Below are 26188 nucleotides of genomic sequence, written 5' to 3'. Positions count from 1 at the left end.
ACCTTTGAGAGAAGCACTACCATTGCTGGACCCCGATATAAAGAGTGGACATACTTATCAAAATTAAGACTGCTTTTCAGAAGAGAAATGGCACAAGAACAGCAGAAATCCTGGTGATTTGTATTATGTCAACTTTGAAGAACTTTGCTTTGGTTCTGCAAGCAAACACACAAGTAACTCACAAGATACTGTTACCGAAATGAAGTTGGTAACGATCTGGCTGACCAGCAAACAAGTTTGTTCCCACTGTGAATCTCAGGCTAGCAACTGTCAGTCTGCAGAGAAGCTGGCACAGAAAGCTGAGGTTTCTCCATGAAGCTGAGAAAAATCTAGATGTTCTGGTAAAGTTCTTTTTATTTACAGTATTCTTCTTTTTGTACATACCTACAGCAACATCAAAAATTATTCACAAAGCTTAACTGAATGTAAAAATGTTCTCATCCAACAGTTTGTCCTACCAATATCTGTGGAAAATGCCAACTGTTCTCATGCAGCAACAAGATTGTCTGAGCATTGGTTTTTATTTTTTCTGGTAGAATTTTAGGAAACCACCTTGAAACATGTACACAGGTACTTACTCACCTTTTCCTGAACACCTTTAGGCACCGAAGTTGAACAGAATCAAACTCAGATTTGTTTTTAGAAACATGAAGTGGGGGAGGACGAGAAGAGATATGCAAAAACTTGAGCTCCTAAACATACATAGCAGGAGTGCAAATGTAGAAGTGCATGCTGTACAGTTCTGTGTTTACAATACCTGCCTCGGAAGGTTTTTTTTCTCAATTCAAGCAAAAAATATATTTGATTGACTTTTGCGAGGAAGACTTCACTTCTGAGGTACTAGTATTTATCAAGTTCTCACATATTTTTACTTTTGCTTTTGTTCAGCCCCCATCGTCCATCATGAAAAATTTGCAGAAGGACACTAGAAAACTGGCAGTCACTTACTGCAATGTCTAGGAAAAAAGTGTCAGGTGCTCACTTTTATTTGTCTTTCAAGGGTGGAAGAAGTTACATGAAATGTATATATTCTCCTTTGCAACCAAGTGATAACAGTTATCTGATACATAGCACATTCAAATTCTAGGCCAAACTGTTGTCACATTTTCTGACACAAGTAGTTACCTTGGAAAAAAGTAAGGCTATCACAATGTGACCTTCTGATTAGAAATCAAAGACTAAGATACTTATCAAAATTGGTTAGCAAAGTTACAGACCTCTCTTCTTGCTGCAGCCTTCCTGAAGTTCAGTGTAACAAAGGAAAGATTTGGTTTAAGACATCAGCTGCAATCTTTAGTGTGCCCGTTAGTGCTATGTAAATACAGTGCTTGGAGATTCTGACTACTAAAACTATGGTCTAAACTGAAATCAGAAAGTAGACACAGGAAGAAAGCAAGAACCCTGAACTGCATGAAGGAGAGCTCCTTGCTGCCCTCATTTGTTCCTATGTATATTTGACTGGGGTCTCATATTCCAGCCTAACCTTACACAGTTGTCTTCATTTGTAGTTGTAATTTTTTTCTCCACACTTACAGGCACAATTTCAGGAACTTACAGAAAATCTAGGCTTCTGAATGCAGTAAAATCCCATCCCTTATTATCCAGGTATCCAAATCCATGCAAGTGTGTATTATCTGCATATATACAGAAAATCCGTAGCAACATTACTGAACTAAACCAAAACAAAACCCAAACCCCCAAAAACCAAACCACCAAACCCAATTTTTCCATCCCTTCCCCAACTTAACGAACCCAGCTGATCTTTCGTGGAAATAATTTGTAAGTCACTTCACTGTATCTGGAGGCAAAGGATGCAGAACAAAAGCAATCCCTTAATCACTGCTTGCCAGCTCCTTCTGGTCTCTTGGAAGTACAACTTCTGCAATATAGTGTTTGCTCTATTGATATTGGTGATTAGCAAAAACTTATCACCAGTGAAATAAGCCAAACTTTCAGCAATTATCTGAGCAAGTTCTTCACTACTAAAGCAATAGCTTATGCCTGCTGACATTGCAGCCACCTGTTCCTTTCCAGACAAGTCAACAGTCATGCTAACTCTGAAGTATGAGCTCTTCTAAAAACCAAAGAAACCCAAAACAATCCAGTTCACCCATTCCATGGATTTGAGCGTGTCATCAGTACCAGGTGACCTCGTATGGTGGTAAAAACCTCTTGGACCTCATCAGTACAGAATGCGCTGCTTATAATTTAGGGTCTACTGTCTCACTCTACTTTTCTCTTTAAAAAGGAAGTATAATGTAAGTTAAGCTGAAGTTCAGAAATGCATATATATTTTACTTAAAAACATTCATCTGTTCAAAATTCAAAATAAACTTTATGGGATACAACAGTTTGGTTTTTCTTTTTAAATAACATTTCATTCAAACTGTATATAATTCATTGAAGTATTCGTACAGCAAACAATGGTTAATCCTTGAAAACCTGTAGAAAAAGATTTTCACGCACACACAAAAAAAAAAGGAAAAACAAAACAGGTCTCACGCTCGCACACATTCACCCAAGCACACACTCGAGCACATCCACACACATCCACACACGCAGGCTGCAGCAAAAGCAGAAAATTGTAGGCCCAAAAGGAAAGTGATGACTGATTGTTCTATCCGAAAGTCCAGGTAGCTCGGGAAAAAAAAAACAAAACCCAAAAAAACCCAAAACAACCCCCCAAGAGTCCTCTGAGTAAAGAAACTACCTCAAGAAAATTCTCAAGTGCACTGGAGACCTGATCATTTAAACTGTTTCTGCAAAGCAGCTCCCTGCACCTGAGAAAAACGCAGCCCAAGGTGACTTGTGCAAATATAAGGAGTCAGGAATATCTCCCGTTATTCCTTAAGTAGACATGAGGGGTGTCCATAGATTCAATTAGTCTTTGATCATGCAAGATACTGCTGGAGTGCTGTCTTCGCCCTGCAATAAAGGAACAACCTGTCAGTTATTGGGGTTTGGCTTTATCAGCAATGGCTTTATGTACAAGACTTTATGTACAGGATGAACAAGTGAGGTAAAAGGAAGCCGCATGGCTGGCTCCTTCAGTTTGGAAGGATTGAGCCCATGGTGTAGAAGTGCTCTGCATGGGCTGTAACCATTCAAGAATCCACCCTGCATCTAAGAATAAAATGATCTAACCAAGTATATAGATGCTCAGCACAACTGAGCAACTTTTAAGTATTGTGGGGCTTAAGATGTATATTTAATCTCATTATCAACACACTTTATAAAAAACCCTTAAGAGCAGTAATTGTGAAAACCAGTTACTTTTCTGTAATACAGATGTACCATGAAAAGCAGGTCTTTGAGCTGAGAAATGAAAGAGGTGTCATAACTCAGAACATACGAGAAGCATATTAGTCTTGTCAGGAATGCCAGCCCTGACATACAATGTGTGTTAAAACATCAAATTATGTGAGATGGAGGAAAGAAGCAACAGCCAGTGTAATACTGGAATTTATGTAATCTAACATTGTGCAACATTTCTGTTAAGAAAAAACACCTCCCAGAAGTCTAGGGTTACAGTTTCATAATTGCTGCAGCTAATTCAGTGTTTCCTACCCCCTGAAGTGAGCAGCTTTGCTCTTCTTTTGTCTACCACACCTCCCAACCATGCTATCATGACCCTGACAGACTTTTCCAAGATCCAATACAACTCAGCAACTCAGAGCAAGATTGATTATTTTTTTCTTCCAAGTTTCCTGCTGCCTTTACAAGCTGTAACAGCTCATCAAGGGGGCCGATGAGGCAGAGTTTGGATAGGGTAAATATCCAAACATCCCAGGTAAACCTGGGAGCAGGTGGCCAGAAGAAACAGGAGAGACAGTGTCTTGGGACAGTGCTAAGCACAATCAGCTCCCTGTCTCTTGAAAACAAGGCTTAGGTGTCGACAAGCAAGGCCCATTTACCAGAAAGTTTTTACTGGTAGAAGTTTTATTGCTATTTCTCACTGTTTGAAAACCCTATTTAGCTTTTCCATAACTTTCTGTGAGCCTGCTTATTGATATCTATTTGTTCGTGGTTGTCACCTTCAATAGTGATACTTCACCATAGACTTTTAAGCAGAAGTCCTAACTTTACTACAAAGTTGTCCAAGAACGCTAGAGCACCTTCCCTAAAAACAAGAAACCCAAATCTAAAGATTTTTAAATAGTGCACCGTTTTGAGTCGTGTTGTCTGTGTATGACCTCTTCTGAAAAACAGATCACCTCCTTTAGTTCATGAAAGAAATATGGGTTGTTACTAACTGTAGTTAGTATATAACTGCAAAAAGTTACCATAAAAACCCAGAAACTTTCATTAGCTATTTTGGTTATTTGGGTTTGTGAAGAAGTTAGATGATCTGTGTAGATACTATAATATGAGTAACAGAACAGGTATGTGAAACGTTACTGTTGAGCTTAGTTAGTTTAAAAGAATTTGAGATCAACAACAGTGGTGATCCTTTATTATCTTTTTAATTCATAGTGTTCCGTGATCGTTCACTATTGTTCCAATCCTCTGGAACTTTGTTAGTAGCCCAAGGTTTACACAAATATTTGTGTATCAGTGAGATTTCAGAGAGGACTTTCCACTGGTTTAGAAGACCTTCAGTGTAGTTATTTTATACTATTGAGAACTGCAGTAAAATTCGTTACTCCTGAGCAATACAAAACCTGCTCTGTAAGTAAGAATTCATCACAATTTATTTCTATACCGTAAAACTCAGTGCAATAGTTTTTTTCTGGGGATTTTTTTTATAATAAAGAGATGTAAAAAAAAAAATACTTTCTTAATAAAAGCAAAGATTTCCCTCTAATCATATTTTTTGATTTTTTCTTTATACTCACTTGTCACACAGATTTGGATCCGATGACTGACTTAATTTATGTAGAATATCTACTATTCCCATGTCTCGTAGTTTATCTTGGCGTTCTTGTGAACCTACAACAATAAATCACGTTGTTGGGAACACCACCAAAAATAGATGTCAGCAGAACAGAAGAAAGGAGTAGTTGTAGAAACCAGTTTAAAGGAGGGGTATAGAACACAGTTCAGTCAGAACACAGCAATGGAAAAACTCCTTCAGTGCAGCTACTTCCCAAAGGAGCTCTGGTTTCTTTTTTTGTACTCTGGGTGCATATGTTTAAAGAAAAGAAGATGTTGAAGGCAGAAATCTGAACACATTTTATCCTAAAGTAAGAAGCCTGACTTTAGTTGGTTTCTCATCTCTCTAATTTGGATTAAGAGAACATTTAACTGGAGGTATGTTTTTGAGTCTGCCATGTAGCACTGTATAATGCCAGTATAATAAGCAGAAAGCAGAAATGCCAGTATAATGACCAGGAGCACAGCTGTTATCTGTTAAGTGTCACACACTGAATGAAGTTCTGTGATCTGAGAGATGTGGAATTAGGTACATAGTTGGGGGGAAGTGGGGAAAAAAACAAACCAAAACCAAGCAGACACACAGATTTCTTTGCTGAAGAGGAGCACAGTCAACTGGGGGTCTCTAAATCATCTACCCAGAAGTCCTCCTCCCAGAACCACCATTCCTCAGACCACACCATCTCCCACCACTCCTTCCCTTGCCATTTCTTCCAGCTCCTCACTGTTGCCTCCACCTGCCCCCTCCACCCCTCAACAAAAACACATGTACTTTCTCTGCAGCAGCACCCTTCAGCTCCCTCCTGGTTATTTTCCATTGTTCCAGGCCACGACTCTTTTTACCAAATGCCTTCCCCATTCCTTCCAGTTCCACCCACAAGTCTTTTGACTAGTTTCAGTCTCACTACCCAACCCATTCAAACCATCCATACTGGGGAAAATTTCTTTGCAACAAACCCCACACTGATCCTCTCCAGTGAGCCTGTTCCCTCCAACAGTTAGTTTCCACAATTTTCTTGAGTCTTGGAAGCTCTCACTTCACTCCAACTGTTTACAGATTTTACAGAAATGCTACAGGCAGAAACCTTCCACCATGAGACTCTCCTCAACTCCTATTTATTGACACTGTCTTCTTGTGCCTCCCCTTCCTGCCCCAGAACAGCTCTCTACACTTTCCTCAATGTCCTTCTGACCGCTCTCACTTACTTTGTATTATACCTATAATGATGTCTCCATTTATGCTTTGGATCCCACTGTGTTGTGCACTGCAAATAGTGATCACTATGCAATATTAACTTGCATAATGCATTAATAATGAGGCTTTCTTACCTTCTTCTTCATTCCATATGAGATTAGATATACAGAACATGGCAGCAAGCTGAAGTTTAGCATTTGAATGACTCTAAATATAGAAAAATAGAACTCAAATTTAGAAGATATTCAGAAATTCTCAGAGTTACATTTTGCATTAATCCTGTAATAAATAAAGTAGCAAAGTAAAAATTTCTCTCAAAGACAGTGCCATTAACATAAGGTTCTTCAGTAGCTTTCAATCACACCCTTCCAAATATTTACTGAGGTCTACAAGATATGCCTTATCCAAGATCATGATGCATTTTCCAGGTGTGTTATAGGCACTGCTTAAGTCACTGTAACATTGTTATGGGAAATAACCACTGAATTTTCCTTTTAATCAGATCCTCAGTACAGTTCTGCCATACAGAAGTGCACTACATGATTTCTTAAACAAAACTGGGTATATGAAAGTTAAGTGCATGATACTGAATAATTTACACAACAAAATGCTGAAGTACACTCTTTTCATTCCTGCAAAAGATCAACATAAAACCTTTAAAAGAAATTTCCCATACCATGTAGTATTTGATTTTCTGCAGGATGTCATCATTGGTCATAATCAGTTCTTTTGCTGTTGTCCCATCTGCTATATTGGCAAGTATACATAATGTCTGAAAGACAGAAAAACTGTTATTTGGCCACAGATCACATCCCATGATTTATACAGTTTCCCTGACAGCTTTGAATTTGTGACAAACAATTTCTTTAATTAGTTTTAATATCTTTAATCTGGAGTTTTCAGCTTGCTTACATCTGGGGCCAATGCCAGAGTTAACAGCTGTGGATGAACAGCCCTGGCAAAAAACCCAGTCATTGCCATTTTAAAATAAAAAGCAATATTCATTAAAGTTTTACTCATTGAAATGAATTAAATCTCTCATGGAAATAAGCAGCATATAGAAAAAATTAAATATACTGGAAAATTAGGCAGTCTATTGTGTATCAGTGGCTAGGGAAAAAAGAAACAACCAAACCAAAACAACTAAACTAACATATCCATCTAGTTCTCCAGGCTAGAAAAAGGAATATCAGAGACCTATTTGCTGATCTAGCAGAGTAATAATTTGTTGTCAACAAGTCTAATCACACATTTTGCCTGCAGAGATAATTCAAACTACTAATGCATCTGGTTATTTCTTGCAAATCAGAGAAGCCATCCTACAGAACAACCTTGAAGCACCCAGGCCCATGTTGGCACTACATGCACATGGCATTAAGACTTGCACAGGCAGCTTTGCTGGTTCTCAGGAGGCACGGGGAAATGCTCTAAAAATTCTTTCCCAAAGAGCTGTGGAAGAACTTAACCATCTTTTCTGGACATACAGGGATGACTTCAGAGGACACCAGAGAATCATAAGCACTTTTATGATGCCTGTGTGTGCACTGCATTCATGTCAGCACTTGCAGAGATTTATTATTTCCAAGATGCTAACTATACACTGATGAACCAATTAGACAGTAAGTACTGTCCTGCTAGAAGCATGGTCTCTCGTGTGCAGACAGGCAGTGCTGCATGGATGACTTGATTTTGAAATAAAAGCAAGCTGCTGATTACACCACAGGGACAAAGAAATGCTCTTTGTCCCTAAGGCCCCAAACCCTAAAGGCTATATTCAGCCCTAGCCTACTAGCCCTTTCTAAGAGTATTTCTTAGGTACACTGATTCTCCTCCAAAATAATTCTGAGAGGCTTGGCAAGGTAAATAATCTCCTATTGCAATGAAGGCCATTTCCGCAACTAGGGCTTTATCAGGAATAACTATTTAGAAAGACATAACTGGTTAATCCCCAGTTGTTTCAGAACCATGGTATCACTAACCTTGCTATCTATCAAGAGTCTTTTTTATTTGCTAATTTTGCAGTTAAATAGCCATAAAAGGCCTGTCTGCCTTCAGCCTTTTCTTCATTGAGCAGAGATTTAAACCAGTCTGGATTTAGCTGTATTTTCACACTCAGTTGCCATGCTGTTTGCTACCAACATCCATCCTAAGCCAAAGCAATCCTCTGGAATCTCCCACAGCTTCTCGCTGTCCCCATTCTTCATCACCACATGTTTTGTATAAGGAAGAAACAGGGTTTTCCAACTGTCTTGTCTGTCACAAGAGTTAATCAGTAAAACTCTGCCCACCTATCCTCCTACTTTTGCTTAAGCATTCCCACAGCAGGAATCCCTGTATGCTGGCCCCCTTACGCAGCCGCCAAGCCAGGGATGCTTTTCCCTCCTTCCTTTTCTCTTGCATATTATTTTTCTTAAAGTTTTATTTTTTGTAGGCATGTCCTTCCCCACTTTTTCATGGGCTACACCAGGATGCTCTTTTCCCTGCTAGTGCCTCTCCTCTCTTTGCTGCTGGCTCTCACAGGCACCCAAGAGCAGCTGAGTAACCCAATCTCCCAGCAGATCATATATGACTGCCAGCAAGGCAGGTGATGATGGTATTCTTCTTTACTGCCTGCTCCTATGGCTGCTATAGGAGCAAATAACCATAATGCTTTCCCCAGCTTGAAATACTGGCTTCTTTCTCTTCCCTTGTTCCTACTGTCACCTTTCTGCTACTGCAATTGCCTTAATTTTAATTCCTTTGCTCTCACATACAGTGCCCTCCTCTTTATCAAACCTACATTTAAGAAAAATATTCTGAATTCAATTCAAACACATTTGTAATAATCCATTAAAAAAAACCCCAAAATTCTTGTAGGTAAGGTTATTAATTTGACAGATATCAGTAAAATATTCACATCATAATCCCAAACAAAAATGACATGGTGAGAAAAATAAGCATTCTTCGACATTTCTTACATTTTATTCTACCAAGGCACCATGAAACAAAAAAGGGTACCTGCTCTTTGACTTCTATATTGTGCTCCCCTTCCAGAATGAGGGTCACTGCTTGCATGATTTGCTTCCCATGAGTGCTCATTATATGGTCTATGTGCTGCCAAAGCAATGATGAAATACAATCAGTGTAACTTTCCAGACAAAGAAGGGGCATTCCTACTTCAATTACTTTAAGTAAAGAGTAGCAACATTGCACAAAGGCCCTAGCTCCTAGTGAGGTCTCCCAAAACCAAGAACTTATTACAGCAGAAACACTTCATAATACTCCTCTTCATTTGAAGCCTGGTCTTGTTTGAGAAAGCATGATATGGGCCTTGGTTCCGATTTCACTGTAACCTGTAGAAAAGACCCAGTTGCATGGAGGCCAGTCTGAAGACTAAATCCTGCTGGACTCAAGCTCTAAGTACGATGTTGCAGTTAGAAGGAACCACTTCTCTTCTGATAACAGGGGGATATCAGAGAGGGTTAAGAAAACTGTTGGTTTTTATCTGCTACTCTTACTGGAAATCTATGACCAGGTCCGATATCCACATTTCAAAAGTCTGAGAGGGTTCAGAGAAATAAGCCACATATATTACTTATCATCTAGGAAAACTTTCTTAAGTCAAGAGACTTACAGGTAAAAGGTCATTTGATCACAGACTATGAACACCTATACTAGAATAAAACTGATCATTAGGAGTAACAGAAAAAGATAAAACTACATCTGCTGGATTAACAGATACCAAAACTCAAGAGTGGCAGCAAACAGCCACCAGAGATTACCAGCATGTGGCACACTACACTTTTTTAAGACATTAGGGATTCTTGTAGGACTTCTTAAAACTGCTAACAATGAGACTTCATTCGAAAGCTGGATGAGTTATTCTGGAGTGAGTTTTGGGTAGAGAATGAGAATGGTTGGTTCTGGCTCTAAAACATACTATAGAAAGTAGGTGAAGCTGGTACATAGTTTCAGATGAAGAAAACCTTCAGTGATAATGAGACTCTGCTGTCAAGAGCTCAGGGTGAATTTAATGAATGACTGGTTATTAAATATCCTTTCACATTAAGACAGAGCTAATTTTCTATGAAGCTTATTGAGACTCAACGAGTACAAATATCAGAAGATTTTTTGCAGTGACCTTTTTATGGTAGAAACACAATACGTGATAAATGCACAGTAGAGGCTTCGTGGTTTTTTTCGCCCACAAAAATGTTGGCTTGCCAAATGTTTGCTGCATGTTTTCCCTCTGTTCTTCACAGGGGATTACCCCTTTCTTTTCCTCCACCAATATCTCTTTCTCCCTGTCAAAAACAATTCACGGGCTTACATTTTCAAACCATTTTATTTCAGTGTGTAAAATGAACGTATGTATTTTGTAAGTGCACAGTCCCACAGTCAAATTCAAAAAGCCAGTACTATCGATATAGTTGGATAAGAACAGAAATATATCAGGTGTCAAGAAAGAAGAAACACAGCTATCCTTAAGATATGCACCTCTCCACACATTGACTCAACAGTGCAACCCTGTTGCTCTGGACAAGTTTCACAAAGACTGTTAGGAAAATTATTTTGCTGAAAGCTAAATGCAATGGAGTTGAACATTAAATGTAACCGTATAGCTCCATACTTGATAATAATTAGAGTTTGAGTGGATGTAGAGAATTCTTTCAAATATATTCTTACATTGATTTGTACATTTGATTACAGACACTTGGATAAATCCAAAAGCCTCAGTTTTAGCAATTTAACTAATATTAAACAGAAAAGTAACTTGTTTTACAAAAAAGCGTTGTAACATCTGAATGCTTTATCAGCTTTCAGAAGAAGGTCTGTTTGCAGCTCTACTTACTGGGCGAGTAGATAGAAGATTCCTGAGCAGTCCCAAAGTTTTCATCAGAACATTTACATCGGAATCAGAAAGCAACTGGAATAACTGCTCTGTACTCAGACCTCGTAAGATGTCTGATTTGATCTTCTGTTCCGCTTGAAATGCCATATTCTGAAAGAGAGAATATGGTTTTGCTTGGTTTTAACGTAAACTTGGGCTTTCACTCTTGTAGCACACTATTATCTGCAAGGATATATCTTTCCTAAATTAATCTTGCAAAGGTTCTAATTTATGAGGAACTCCTACACAGTGAAGTGAATTTCCACACGGTGTTACAGCTGACCTGGTTATTTTACCTGCTTTTATTTGTCCCCTGGCATGCTACTGATACTACTTAAGACACTAAACTGTTTCCCTGGATAATCCAGGCAATCAAACTTGTATCAGAACTGAAGAGCTTGTTTTATTTTATGGACTAACTGATGAAGTGTTCCAAGCTGATACTGTTCTCCTGTAGTTAGGTGGAAACACAAACCAGATTTCAGCTATGTTATTTTTAATAACTGATGAGTTCTTTAAGTTACATTCACAAACTTCTTAAAAAGCAAAATCAGAAGTGGTATTTCATCAGTGTGTTCTACTTACCATTAAAGCCCAAATGCCATTCACTCGCAAGGCGAGATTTTCACTCTGTGTTAAACTACATAGAAGTTCTATGGCTCCTGATTCTAAAATAGGCTAAAATGAAGAGGGGAAAGAAAAACAAAGAAACAAAACTTTATATCACTACTTAGACTAATTACACATCTATTCAAATGTAAATATATGTAAAAAAAAGTCTTGCTTATATCTCATTCTTGAATTTACATCATGTTCAGTCTACTCACATGACGTGGCCAAGTCATACCCTATATTCGTGAGCATTAAAACATAGGTTCTTCAGAAGAAACTCAGGTCAAGACAGCTTTATTTTCATTGTGTATCCGTGTATGTGTACACATATATCTACGCAGCCATACATATGTGCATGTATGTATGTATACACACACACAGATACTGCTGCAATACTATACACACATCTGCCACACTCACACAAGCAAATAGGTGTTCTCCAAAAACTTTCAGCTTGGGACTGCTCTCCAGAAAGAGTCTTCCTTGAGCAATCACATCTTTTTGGGTATCAAATGGGATATATGTAACTGTTTAAGAGACTAAGGACAGTGAAAGCTACTTGATATCTTTCTTGACATTTAATCTTTGCGTTTAGTAATCAGACCAAACTAAAATCCAACAGAAAAGCTTCAGCTTAATAAACAAAAGTGGTGACTGTTCTTGACCAGATTGAAATGCATAACCTTGTAGTACTACATCTTTAAATGACAGGAAAAATATCTGAAGAACTAGTTTCATCTAAGATCACGTGTTAAAAGGATTCACGCAATGACTTATGCTGCTCTAGTTTGTAAGGTGTTCCTCTCTTCAGAAGTTACTGCTTCTAAAGCAGCGAATAACTGAACATATCTGAGGTTTTGGGAAGTTGCGGGGTTTTTTAACCCATTTAAGAGCTGAATTCATCAGAGAACAGGAATGTGTGGAAAAGGCTGCACTTTGGAGGAACAGGCTGCTCTCACTGAAGAGCAGCAAGACGTAATAGAACCAGGCAGCAGCAGTTTGTGCCTAAGTTCATCTGGTCTCAGGTGCTTGTGCACTGCAATAAGCTGATGAGTGATTTTGCCATGGCCCCAGTAGCTAGCTGGCCTCTAGGGACTTCTCCGGAAGCACAGCAGGTGGGAGACATTCCAAAATGGGTTTTGACTCAGCTCTTTTACAGCTTAAAATCCAGATCCACTTCAGCTTTGTTTATTTATTTAAGTGACTGGTAGTTTACATACAATTTTCAAAATACTAAGTAGAAAAAAAAGGTGATATATCAAAGATCAGGTTGCTTACAGATGCTTTCACATCTAACATTTCTAAATACTCTTTCATTTTACATAAGCAGTATTTTCTTTTGGCAACGATGTTTTTGACATGAACCATGTATCCCAATAGAAAATACATTATTTCAATCCATTTTGAAGTGGAAGCACTAAGCTAACTCTGACCTGCAGTATGAACAAGAAAGCCATGGGGCAGTGAACTGTGCTTGGCATTATTTCAGTTAATTTTCTATCTCACAGATAGACTAAAGCCACCGAGATCAACTATAAAACCAATGTAATCCCAAATGCCCTTTAGGAGCCCACATATACCACAACCTTGCAAGTTTTCTGTAATTAAGAAATATTTAAGACTTGAACTGTTCCATTGCTATGAAGTACTGATATGTATGATCTGCATGAAATACAGACATCACAGAACTTGAGAACAGGTCCTGTATTGTTCATTCGAGAACAATAAAACCCACAAGACTCAGCTATGCCAGCATTTTCAAGATGACAGCAGTAATTCTCTAAGACAATGAATGGATCATAGTGCCAATGACCAATTTGTTGCCTTCTTGCTTCCGAGTTTTTTAGATAATACTGTTTTACAAGTCAAAACCTCTACAATTTAATGTCTACTTCTTTGAGACTACATGTAACTATTCAACCATGGTTAACTGTCACAACACTTTAAACAAGGGGTTTTATTCACGAGCTATCAGTGGTACACTTTGCCTAAACCTAATGCTTCACAGGCAGTGGCTACCAATTAAGATACATTATACAATAGTTCAATAAGCATAAAGGTAACTTTTGTCTATTATTACCTTCTTGTTTCTGGAAAAATACTAACCTCCTTGCTTGGAGAGAATTCCAGAAGAAGATTGCATAGTGTGGAAGATGCTACTACAAGAATTTCATTTGGAGCATTCTGTAAAACCTGCAGTCACAAAGGGGAGAGTGAGGAATCTCTGTTAACTGGTAGGATAAAGAAGGAATAATTTTCAAATGGAATACTAGTAAGCATGCTGCACTTTGATATTCCATACTTTAGGAGACACCTTCATGCTAGTAGTGCAGATCCACACAGTGCTCATTCAACTGTGATGATACACATTACATGACGAGCTGGAGCAATGCAAAGTTATTTCATAGAAGCCAGATTTGAGAGCTTTCAGGCCAAATTTAGAAGAAATCAGTGGGAACAGATCCCCACTCTGCAAAGCATGTATGTGCTGGCAGTTGTCATGTAGCTCTGCAGCCATCCTCTCAGCAGAGAGCAGGCTGTGTCCTGCAGTGCACCTCTGTGCCATGGTTTACAGAAAAGCAGAGGAAGCTCCAGGAGGAGCCTCCTCAACACTTCTGTACCTTGTGCAAAGCACAAGAGGGCAAATTTCCTCATGACTATCCTTTCAGAAAAGCAAATAGCCTGGAACAAGTTACACTTTCTTATCTGTGCCCAGATCTCCAGCAGGACCAATACATGCCATTCTTAAACAGAGCATCTCCCTTGCATGTTCTGAGAAAGTTCAGTGAGGAAATAGGCATGTGAGATAAAACTGCTTCTCCACAGTCCTCTTCGCTGCTGCTTGGCTTTTGTTAATTTATGACTCCTAATTAGGAGATCATGGGATTTTGATTTCTAGGTAATTCCTATTAGGATTCTGCAGAAAGGCATGCAAATTGAACAGACATCATATCATCCTTTGATGGAATGGAACGCTTAGTATTTGAGACTTGACTTTTCTTTACTTACTTTCATTAAAGGTTTCCATACAGCATGATCCTGAAAACTTGTCCTGAGCTGCTGTACGGAACGGGACAAACTGTGCAAACATCTGTAAAGGAAAAGAAACCTTCATTGTGAAACATACATACTCACATGCACAGTACCGTAACAGTGCTTCTATACAAAGATTCAGCTTAGAATTTGAGAAGTAGTAGACTGTAAATAGCAAGAAGAAAATATTGTACTAGTCCAGGATAACTCTCTCCCTCCTCCAGTGAATGTGCCAACAGTAGAAATAACTTCATATTAGCTATTGAAATATTAGCAGAACTTCTAACAAGCGCAGCATCAGACTTTGGCAAGACAAAAGTATCTGTATGAATCAGAAAGCCTCCTACCTGACTGCAGCTAATCGCACCTTGATACTAGATTCAGACAAGCCATTAACAATACGATCCATCATATTTTCGGTCTCAATGATCTGGAGCAAAAAGGAATGAACGGTATATGAACAAAGTAATATGAACATTTATGGTTTGGTCGGTTTTTATGTCTGCAACATTTGAAATACTGTGTATAAAAACTGTAGCTAAAACCAGCAAGCCATGTTTTCTTCCCAGATTAGGTGGAAAGCAGTGTGTATCTGCACACAATTTAGAAAAAAACATCTACATTTTATGCCCCATTACTGCTTTCAAAATGATTTTATTAATCATCAAGGAACAAGAGGGGTTTTTTTAATATATATATATATATATACACACACATATGAATTAGCCTTAATGCCATATTAAAACAAAAGAGAGCATGCATGAGGGCACACAATATATACAAACTACAGAGTAGAGACATGCTGTAGAGCTATCTGGAAAAAAATACATGGTAGTTCATCTGCCACATTTAGACATGGCCAGCACAAGCACTTAAGACTAGGATAAAAGGGAATTAACACCACGATGAAAGATGGCTTTTGCATAATCAATCAACTTTGTCATGTACACACCCCTACCACTTGTTAAAAAAAATACTTTGATATGTAAAAGGAGGATTCATTACTATTAAGTAAAGGAGTTAATCCTGCAACAAACCAGAAGTTTATGGGTTTGAATTCTGGAGATCCTGAATGCTTCCCCACTGATGAATCTTCCTGTGAGTTATCTTTTCAACACTGTGTTTTCCTGCCTTCTTCCTGTCTGTATCTTTCTTCCTTCTGTTTTTCCCCTTTAATCAGCAAATAAACTCAGGAAATTCTCCTGCCTCCTGCCCTTGCCATGTTTAATATAGCAACTCCATGCTTAATTCTAAAATAAATTTTGCTTTTAATTGTTGTTTAATTTCCCTCCACTTTCCAAACAAATTTTTAACTATATGAATGCTTCAATCATCCAATCTCTTTACTGTGATATCTGAATACAGTTTGCTTTCCTTCACACCAACTGCTTTGTTATGACACTGCAAGTCCCCTTGGTCGCTTCAGAGTCATGGAACAAATTCTGAATTTGTTTCCCAATATAATTAAGACTTTCCAGGGGTTATTTAAAAACAAAACCAACAAAAAACAGCCAACCCACGAACAAACAAATTAAAAACTCAGCAAACCTCCAACATTTCTTTTATAATAGGATATACGACAACAGAGGTATATTCTGTCCCCCAGACCATAGGTTTGAGAAGTTACTCATATGCCACAATATTCCTTATGAGTAGCAAGGACTGTAACATGTTGAAAGACAACTTACTGTTCATCCCTGTGAATAGGTTTACATAAATAACGTTTACTTTTATATTTTGTTATGACAAGACATTAATTTTTGTTCAAATCCCACACAAAGAAAGTGCAATCTGGAGGTTTATATTAATATCACAGAAAGACATCCTTTTCATTTCAACCTATTTACATCACAGTGAAAAAAACAAAGGGCTGGAAGGGTGCAAATTCTTTCAGCTACATCTTTGCCCAATTGCTAACACTTATCAGAGGTTCACCTTTTTTCTGATATCTTCATCATTTGCTCCCAGGGAAGCATAGAGCTTGAAAGCAGCCTGGCGCAGTTCATGGGCGTGCTTCAGATCATGGTCAAGCTATTTAAATAAAGCACAGATATCAAATTTAGACACTAAAAATTTACACGTGTGACATTCTTATTTGTTCTAAGTTAATGCTTAGCTACTGGGCTTTTTTCTACCACACTAAGAGCAGACAGACATAAATGAACTGATGTTCCATTAGCTGATGACCACATTTACCACCTGAATACAACAACTGAAGAATATGGTTAGTTTCTCTGCTGAGTTATAGATAAGACAACAATTTGAGGCCAAAACACTTCTATAAAATGATGACTCTATCCAGATCATATTCAGGCAAAACCTATTTTTTTTTACCCAACAGAAAGAAGGCAGAAGTGAAAAAACTGGGAGAGAATCAGGGAAATTTTTATCAAGAGAACTGTGTTCAAGGCCAGGTTGGACGGGGCTTTGAGCAACCTGGTCTAGTGGAAAGTGTCCCTGCCTGTGGCAGGGGAGTTGGAATTATATGAGCTTTAAGGTCCCTTTTAACACAAACCATTCCGAAAGCAGCCAAAAGCAACCAAAGTCGGTCTTCTAAATCACATGACCTCCATCTTAAGGTGGAAGTTAACTTCTGACTTCTGCTGCAAAAATAACAGCAGGGTAGAAGCTATCTAGGAGGTTTCTGGAAGGTAACTTCTTAACAAGTACCAGAGGAGTGAATTTGGGTGATGTGCCACTAGAAAAGGTGCTCAGGAAAAACTGCTTGTGGATATGGTAATTAATGGGAGCACTAGCTATAGGGATCACACAACAGTGTGAGTTCCTGAGAGACATGAGAAAGGCACGTTTCTCGAGGGGCTCTCAAGAGCAGCTCTCCAATATCTACAAAGAGAACACAGAGCCAAACTCCTTATGGAGGTGCACAGCAAGAGGAGAGAATAGTCAAATAAAACCAGGAAAGGTTCTTGCTGGATATAAGAAAGAAGTTAAAAAAAAAAAAATATCACTGTTAGAACAGTCAAACTTTGAAACAGATTGCTTGGAGAGCAATCTCAGAGGTTGTCCTGGGTTCAGTTATAGCAGTCATTTTTCTCCTTCTTAGTAGCTGGTGCAGTGCTGTGTTTTTCAACTTTCAGCCTGGGAACGACGCTGATAACACTGATGTTTTTAGTTGCTGCTAAGTAATGTTTATTCCAACCAAGGACTTTCTCAGTCTCATGCTTTGCCAGGGAGGAGGGGAAGCTGGGCGGAAGCAGAGACAGGACACCTGACCCAAACTAGCCAAAGGGGTATTCCATACCACAGCATGTCATGCCCAGTATATAAACCGGGGGGAGTTACCCGGAAGGCCCAGATCACTGCTCGGGTCGGGCTGGGTATCGGTTGGCGGGTGGTGAGCAATTGTATCCTCTCCCCTTGTTATTTCACTAATCATTATTATCATTGGCGGTAGCAGTAGTGGTTTTGTGTTATACCTTAGTTGCAGGACTGCTCTTATCTCAACCCGTGGGAGTTACATTCTTCCGATTCTCCTCCCCATCCCTCCGGGAGCGGGGGGAGGAAGGGGGGGAGTGAGCGAGTGGCTGTGTGGTTCTGAGTTACCGGCTGGGCTCAAACCACGACAGAGGTTTTCAAGAGCCAACGGGACAAAGCTGTGAGTAACTTCATCTAAGCTCAGCACTGACCCTACTTTAAAAGGAAAATGAAGAATTTCAGATCTCCTCGTGTTTTTTCCAATAAAAATGATTCTGTCATTCTGACTGCCCTCAAAACTCTGTACCAAGTGGTTTCATAAAATGATGCAATGTTTATACAAAATACCAGAAGAAAGCTAGTATTAAGCAGCAAAGCACTGAAATAAAAGAACGGACAAAAATTAAGCGGTATGAGCAATTCTCTCTGGTGTGGCTACAATGAGAGCAAAACGTGTTATATCACTGTGAAAAAGTATTTTAAACAGGCAAGTAATGTTCAGCAGAGTTCTCGCAGAGCTTTTACCTTACAGGCTGTAACTCGCAGCATTCTCCACAAAGTAAGCACCCTGGCTTCCCAGCTGACTGCTTTTATAGATTTTCTGAACACTCAAAGCCATGTCGCAGTATTTATAACTGCCCCACTTGCATTTGGAACCTCATCATATTTTTGATGCTACAGGCAACATCCATTACTCTGCTAAACTTCCTTCTGCTTATTTAGTTTTATGTTGCAACTACTTCTTTTCTATTTAATTTGCATTTTTAAATAGAAATCAAGGCATCTCTATAGGCAGAGTCAATCCTATCCCATAAAAGTCTGAGAAGTAAGTCTTGCGCTTGGGCTAATTTCAGAGAAAAAGCAAGGCTCTATAATCCATTTTTCTGGGGTACTTCCTAAAAATCAGACTCAGTAAAAGGGGAAGGGAATAGGCAATGGATATTTCCCTATGCAGAATATCAAAACCAATCTTGCTTCTGAGGTTGATTGATCCACTAGTGCTTTGGAAAGCATATACATATCTGTAAAAAAACTTCACGGACAAGAACTAATAGAACACCTAATGAAACCAAGTCTCCAAGGTGTATCTGGTCCCTGTTTATCCAACCTCTTGCAAGTGCAGACTACCTGTAATATGAAATGCTACATGACATCCATGTGTTTTTCTACTTGAACAGAACTACACCTGAACTTGATATTTTTCACAAATCTGACCCAAGAATTGAAATCTATCTCTCATCACATGAAATATTACCAGTTATGAAGCTGAGATGTACTAGTTCCTGAAGATAAGCCTTTTAAACTCTGCAAAGGAGAAACACAGGAGATGTGTTTCTTACATCTGGTAAGAATGTAATGTATATGGAAGATGTAATGAAATTCATATGGTGAAGCTATACTGAACTACCCATAGCCCATCTCTCTATCTTTGACATAGAAGAATGGCAGCATCCTCCTTACGGATATACACGACAATTTTATTCTGGATAATACAGGCTCCAGAAAAAGCAGTAAGCGAGCAAAGACTGGGGGCTATATGCATCAGGAATCAAGTCCTACTGGACTTTTGGCCACTTTTCTGTTGAGGAACTCTGATATTAGTTTTAAATAGAATAAAAAATTATCCTGAGCCCATGTATTATTGGTTTTGCACATTTTTCAAAGCTTCAGAACTGGGTAAGGAAACGTACCCTCTTAATATCAGTGATTGCACTCACTGAGCTGGGATACTTGAAGTAGTCAGCAAGCATGACAATGAGGTGGTCGGTAATGCTGGCAATTCTCTGGAGCTCCACATCTGTTTCAATCAAATAGGCCAGTGTTTCTGCTCCTTCTACTCGCTCCTCCAGAAGTCTTTCCTTACTACACATTCGAACCAAACATGGCAGAGTCTGAAAAGTTAAAAACCAAAACACAAACACCACCACCAACCATTGTTTAGTGCAGCTGCATTCATAAAGAAGCTCACACACACATATAAAAGAAAAAAACCAGCTATCCTAGAGCAATTCTCTACAATGTTCTTGGTGCCTTCAGACAAAAAGATTTTAGAGGTTTTAAAGACACATAGAGCAATTGTTCAGGCATTACTAAGTTTACAGGAGGCTACTTACAACCAACTTCTCATGCTGTCAAAATTATGCAATGTTTAGAAGTGACCAAGGTCAAAGTTCAACAAAAGCTGGGGGGGATGGAGTGGAAAATCCTCTCAAAAGTTCGTATTTGCACAGGTTTATTCTTACTACACACAAGAACCAAAAGTTATCACTCCTGCCCTTTTGCAACCTAGGATTGACTAAGGACAATGCAGTCAAAAATAATCTCAGGGCTTCCTTGACCCACACTGGCTCCTAGTAGTAGGGAAGAGAGGACCACATGTAAGTAGTATATTTGGTCAACCAGAAATGGAGTCCACTTGGAACCCGGGTCCATTCTGCCTTACTCTGACATTAACCCTACATTGGTTACACTCACATGGCAACATTTTTGTCATCCCTTCTCTACTTTATATAGCAAAAACCAATCAAATCTCTCTTCACCTGAAGCTCAATGAAAAGCACTTAATACTGGAAAGACCAGTTCTCCAATGGTTGGGACTCTGTTCACTCAAGCCTCACCAAATAGAAGTATGAACATGGATGAAGAGTCACATCAAGGTGTTTGCTTGTGTAACTCCACCAATTTCAACAGAATTACACTAGTAGAAAATGTTTCTCAGAGTTATGTTTTTGGGGACCTGAAATAACATCTATCCATTGATTGTTCAAATAATTCAATAGATATCTCCATACCTCCATTCATTCATAGGTAAGAAGCAGAGTTACAGGACTTGCCTACAGTTATTAAAAAATAGATGCTACCACAAGGATTACCATTTAGGTTGTGAATCTTGCACCTAATCCAGTGAGCCAAAACACATTCTTCCTGCATATCTGTCACTTCAGACATCAGATAAGACTTCCAGCCTGAGCAGTTGAAAACTTGTTCTAATAGCACAGGCACACCTCCTGCTTCCTTAGGAAGTTTTCCAGAACTCTTTAAAGAGAAGACAGCTGCTGAGGGTTGGTGAATTTAAGCAGCCCTGGGAAATCACCTCATTGCAAAAGTGAGGTTTCTAGGACCTCTGCAAGTTTGTTCGAAGTTTGCCTTAAAAGCCTTCAGGTGTTTAATTATTACTACACTTTTTAATCTGTAAATTCAGAACTGCTCCATAATGATTAAATATCACCAGTTTCAATTACCAAGCTGGCATAACATATATTAAAAACCTGAAGCTAGCATAAATAAACTAAAGGTGAACATAAGCTCTCAAAAATGGATATTTAGGTTGAGTAAGAAAAAAAAAAAAGTAGTGGAATTCCATGTCTAAATCACAAAGATAACCTACTTCCCAATTCTTTCCAAGGTCAAGCATTGTGAAAGCTGAGAAATCATCTGCTCATGACAGACTCCATGTATAGATTGTGCAAGTATTCTGGCTATAGCCTTATGAAACAAGCTATTGAAAGACAAACCAGTGCCTTGTTCATATACATAGACCATGGCAGTAATGTTGTTTTCATGTTCATTTCCATGGTTATTGACATGATTGCAAATCTCAGATGGATGTGTGTCAGACTCTGCAATATTTATTCCTGGTTACTGACCTTTTAGTATGTTCTTTTATTAAAAACTTCTTTAAAAAGCCATGTCACTTAATGCTTAAAGACATAAAGGGAAACTAGGGAAATAATATTTTAAATAAAATAAACAAACATGAGAGCTTGGTGCTTTGAAATCTTTGGTGTAACACATTTTATGCTACTTCTTATGTGGGACAAATAAAACCAGGATAGCCCTATGTGAGAAAAAACATTTTAAAATGAAAACTTTAATCAGCTCACCTTAAGAACGATGCAAGAATCATCTGTCCGTATTGCTCCAGCTCTGCACATGGAAGTAAGGCTGTAACAACATAACAAAACATACATTCTGCTATCATTGGGTTTTATGCACTTAAGATGTTGCAGAACAACCAGCTGTACTAATGAGATACACTCCCCTTTGCTCTACCATTGATTTAAAGACATTTGTGCTTAATAGACTTGAGCACATGAACAAACTACTACAGGTGTATTTTTAAGCAGATTTCTAGCACAGGACATCTTGCTGGAGCACCTATCAATACATACACCACACACTGTTTCCAAAAAGGTCTAACCATCAAAGTAAATTGATCCACAGATCTCTTTTACCAACAAAATCCCCCAAAACGAACAACATACATTAAAATAATGCAGCAATATACACAGACCTGTAGGCACACTTATAACAATCAGGAAAGAATCAACACAGGGTTGGTAGACTGACAGCTTAGTCAGAAACCCTTCAAGCTTTGCGTTACCTTAGGAGATGTGCTATTGTTGTGATATTTGTCCACAGGCATGCCTTAATGCTCTATGGGAACAAGCACTTCCTTGAGCCCAACTAAGTCTCTTGACTCTGAACTAAACCACCATTTGTTCTTTCTTAGACAACTTAAACAGCAGACATGACAACTCCAAGGTCTCAAACTACAATGCTGACACAAACATCAGACTAACGAATAAGTTGCTCTGTTAATTTACCTGTACACCTGCTCGAAGCTACCAGAAACACCAAGTAGCTCACTCACCAATAAAACTGGTTTACATTTAAGTGGTTTATAGTTTCTACCTGCTCTGCTACAAGGAAATGGAACAAAGCTGGAAGATAACTACTCTGCATTCACTGCAGGAAGTCAAGCATCTTTTGTTTCAGCTTTTGAACTAAGCCACTGTAACTGGCTTTTATCATGCCACAGTTGAGGTTGAAAAAATAACTGAATTTCAGTAAAGGTGACTTAAAACTAACACGTTTCAACTCTCAACTGGGCAGGTTAAAAGTGTACATAGAGTCCATTATAATTGCTCAGCTAAGGAGCAGTAATATGCTAACATACTGTAATTGTACTGTGTTTCACTGCATTCCTGAGCTCCTTCCAAGTGCCTAAAGAAAGTTCTTTCACCTCTTAGAAGGTACCATCACTGATCCTGTTCCAAACAACTATCAGTCGACAGACACAGCCAACTTCCCATAATCAAAAGTCTTTTTATGTATTATTTCTCAGAAGATAAAAGGCTTGACTGTTAGCACAGAGATAATTTTACCAACTTTTACTGTGCAAGCCTTGTAGCTGACAGCAGGAACTACTCATTTGCACACCTGAACAATCAGGAGAAAAGCACTTGTCTCGCAGTTGCCATTTAGTCCAGCTAGACCCTATTTGCCAGACAAAGTGGCTCTATTTCAAACATGAAATAACTTAAAGTATTTTTACTTCAGGTAAAATAGGCTTGGCTTAGCTGGAAGCGATTCTAGTATTTTCAGTAGAAAAGGTTACTGCTCCACTTGTAACTGCAAATCACTCTTCCCAAGAGGATTACTGTTCTTCCCTCTGTGCCAACACTGCTGCTCAACTGAAGGATCTTTACTCCATTTCAATCAAGAGGTATTAACTTGGGTCTTCAAGGTCTACTTCAATTGTTGAAAACCAAAGGAAACTTCTTAAGATAGCCTTGTATGGCTTTATACACGAACGCATAAAACACCAGTAGGAGTGAAGCCTAATTTAAAAGCAGAGAAAAGAGGACCTGTGACAATTTCATCTACTACTCCCATTAGAAAAAAAAAAAAAGAGAGTCTGACTTGGAGGGAATCGAGTAGGGAATGGACTTATACAAGAAAAGCCAGTAGGTCTCTGCAAGCCCCCAGGACTGTTGTGAAACTGAGGCCTTGAGTGCCCTTCTAAGAAGGATGACTGCCCATGGACTAATCAGAAACCCAATCTGAAACTCAAGATTCTAGCTTGTCTTCCGTTTCCCTGCAATTTGCTTTTTTCTTTTCACCACATCATTTCTTCCACGCTTCCAAAGGTCCACTTGAGCCAAAGTACTGAAAAGCAACAGCAAAAGATGGAACTGTCTACCCAACTCCTTCCAATTTGAAGCAGATCAGGAAAGAACACCAATAGACCTGGAAGCATTCATCCCAGAACCAGTAAAAACAACTAACAGATCTAGGAGCATTCCTCCCAGAACAAGGAGACAGCCCAGAGCAAGAACAATTTGTTTAACTCCAACCTGCCTTCATGACTTATGAAATAATCTAATAATTCGCTATGTGTTCTCTGAATTCTCAAAGAAACATCAATCAGAACTGAGACTGCTACAATGCAGCTAATTTAACTTGCCTTCTTCACTAAGAGCCACTTAAGAAACCTAACAAAGCCAGCTTGCATAGACCAATTGTGGTTAGAAGTGAGTGTGGGAGACCCCCAGATGGACATCCCACATGGGGCTCGATTACCTAAAACCCTCACACATACACATCTTTATAGCTTCTTTCATGAATGGGTTAAGTCATCATAACCTGGAAACATCACAAAAGAGGCCACTCTATCTACCCTACTTCTTCCTCACACAGAATCTCGAGACCTTACACTGAGACAAGTGCCAATGAAATTGTCTGGTGAACTGAATCAGAGAACTGGCTGATCCAGGTCAAAAACTAAAACAATAATCAAATGAGACATCAGTGTCCAAACTCTTCAGTTACGTTTAATTTTAGTAGTTTATAGCAATGGGTACTTTTATCTCTTTAACTGCCTGAAAGAATTTATTCCATTATCATCAACACAACAAAAGGAAAAGGGTCTTAAAGAGAGTCAATTCCAAGCTTATGAAGTGAGTATAACCCTAGTGTTGCTGTTATAGAACTTGATCACATTTTGTCACAGGGTAGAAAGTCATCATGAATATGAACACACAGAAATGTGCCCACACCAGAAGGCAAAGTTTGATCTGAACTATAAAATTAATTAATAACATTAATGCTGCTGTATGAGCACAAGAAGCTCAAAGAATAATCTATTTTAATTAAAACAGTTGGGAATAATGCTTAGCTCTGCTCTATCATCATCTTAGTGCAGACAGTTCTCAACAAACCACAGCCCCAGTCACCTGAGTCCTCTGAACAGTGGTGCAACAAGGACTTTAACTTATACTACATGGTGATATTTCAGTACTATAATTTGTAAGGAGTGTATACATTATGTAAAGACTACATACATTGAGCATATACATAGTGCCTATATATACACATAGCCTATTCAAAGCAAAATCCAATTTACTTGTGAAAACTGCAGTTCAGCTCAAGAAAATCCGTATGTCTGAATATACACTCCTGACAAAACTGCAGCTCAGCAATCTTTTTTCTTGTCTATGTACAGCAAAGTGAAAGTTATGCCATAAAGATCATTAGATCAGAACCACATCTTCAAGGATTTAGATAACGCAAAAAAATAATTATTCCTAAGATTTCAGATCACATTACTATGCAACAAACAAAAAGGGAACAGTTAAAAAGTAAGTATGAAATTGCATACTATTTCATTCTAATTCCTGATGAAAATTACCATTTGGCTGATGTGAGCTGCATTTCAATAGGCTTGTCCCTTTGTAACATCTTCACGAAAATTTGTGGTAACAATTCTCCATCAACTGACACTGCAAGCAAGGAAAGAGAACTCCAAGTCATTCTAATTCAGCCAATTAATAAAATGAGTGGCAAATAAGCAACAGCAGCATTACACTTACCATTTACAAGTGTCATTGATACCTGTGGGTTTTCAAAGGCTAGAACTGAGAAGCATTTCAATGCTTGCATTCGAACCTGTGTAAAAACATAATATATGAAGTATAAATGTAAATGCTAGTTTAAAATTAATTTTATAATATCTAATCACAGCTGCAGTAAAATCTCTTATCAGCAGCAATGAAATCTTAAGTCAGGAGGAACAGATAAGAGGCTACCTGGCTTCAGAACAAAAGCTTTGTTTGACAACACTTCCATTTACTTTTCAGACAATCTAATGAATACAGCCTATGCTTCAAAGCAGCAGGAAGCAGACTGTGTATCAAAAAAGCACTGAAAAAAAATCAAACCCATAGCTCAAGAGCCATATTCCCGCCAGAAGGAAGTCAGGGAGGGGTGGGGTGGTAAAGGTTCTAACGAGGACAACTGAAGTCTAACTGGAAGTTAACTATTTTATAAAATATTGCTCTATTAAATACATTAAAATTACTACAGTGACTACTCTGCTAGTAATGTCT

The 26188-nt window shown here is 38.6% G+C and overlaps 1 protein-coding gene across 9 annotated transcripts in view; it reads right to left on the bottom strand.

Moving 5' to 3' along the window:
• Positions 1-336: 336 nt before the first annotated feature.
• Positions 337-26188, bottom strand: part of ARMC8 (armadillo repeat containing 8) — a 70952-nt gene continuing 45100 nt past the window's right edge. For 5 of the 9 annotated variants that reach the window (XM_030494178.1, XM_030494180.1, XM_030494181.1 and 2 more), the window contains 15 exons: positions 25673-25748; positions 25492-25582; positions 21902-21962; positions 19709-19909; positions 16518-16613; positions 14930-15012; positions 14559-14640; positions 13656-13742; positions 11523-11615; positions 10899-11048; positions 9065-9160; positions 6744-6839; positions 6202-6274; positions 4836-4929; positions 2316-2925 (listed from right to left, as the gene is read on the bottom strand). In XM_030494178.1, coding sequence (XP_030350038.1) covers positions 2892-2925; positions 4836-4929; positions 6202-6274; positions 6744-6839; positions 9065-9160; positions 10899-11048; positions 11523-11615; positions 13656-13742; positions 14559-14640; positions 14930-15012; positions 16518-16613; positions 19709-19909; positions 21902-21962; positions 25492-25582; positions 25673-25748 — 1413 coding nt within the window. In that variant the 3' untranslated portion in view covers positions 2316-2891. Of the gene's footprint in view, positions 2926-4835; positions 4930-6201; positions 6275-6743; positions 6840-9064; positions 9161-10187; positions 10351-10898; positions 11049-11522; positions 11616-13655; positions 13743-14558; positions 14641-14929; positions 15013-16517; positions 16614-19708; positions 19910-21901; positions 21963-25491; positions 25583-25672; positions 25749-26188 lie in introns of those variants that run through there. The other 4 variants (XM_030494175.1, XM_030494177.1, XM_030494179.1 and 1 more) reach the window with 4 other exon arrangements.

Source organism: Strigops habroptila, chromosome 8, assembly GCF_004027225.2.
Source record: "Strigops habroptila isolate Jane chromosome 8, bStrHab1.2.pri, whole genome shotgun sequence".
Taxonomy (NCBI): Eukaryota; Metazoa; Chordata; class Aves; order Psittaciformes; family Psittacidae; genus Strigops; species Strigops habroptila.
Note: the sequence above shows the minus strand (reverse complement) of the source record. Positions and strands in the feature narration are given on the sequence as shown.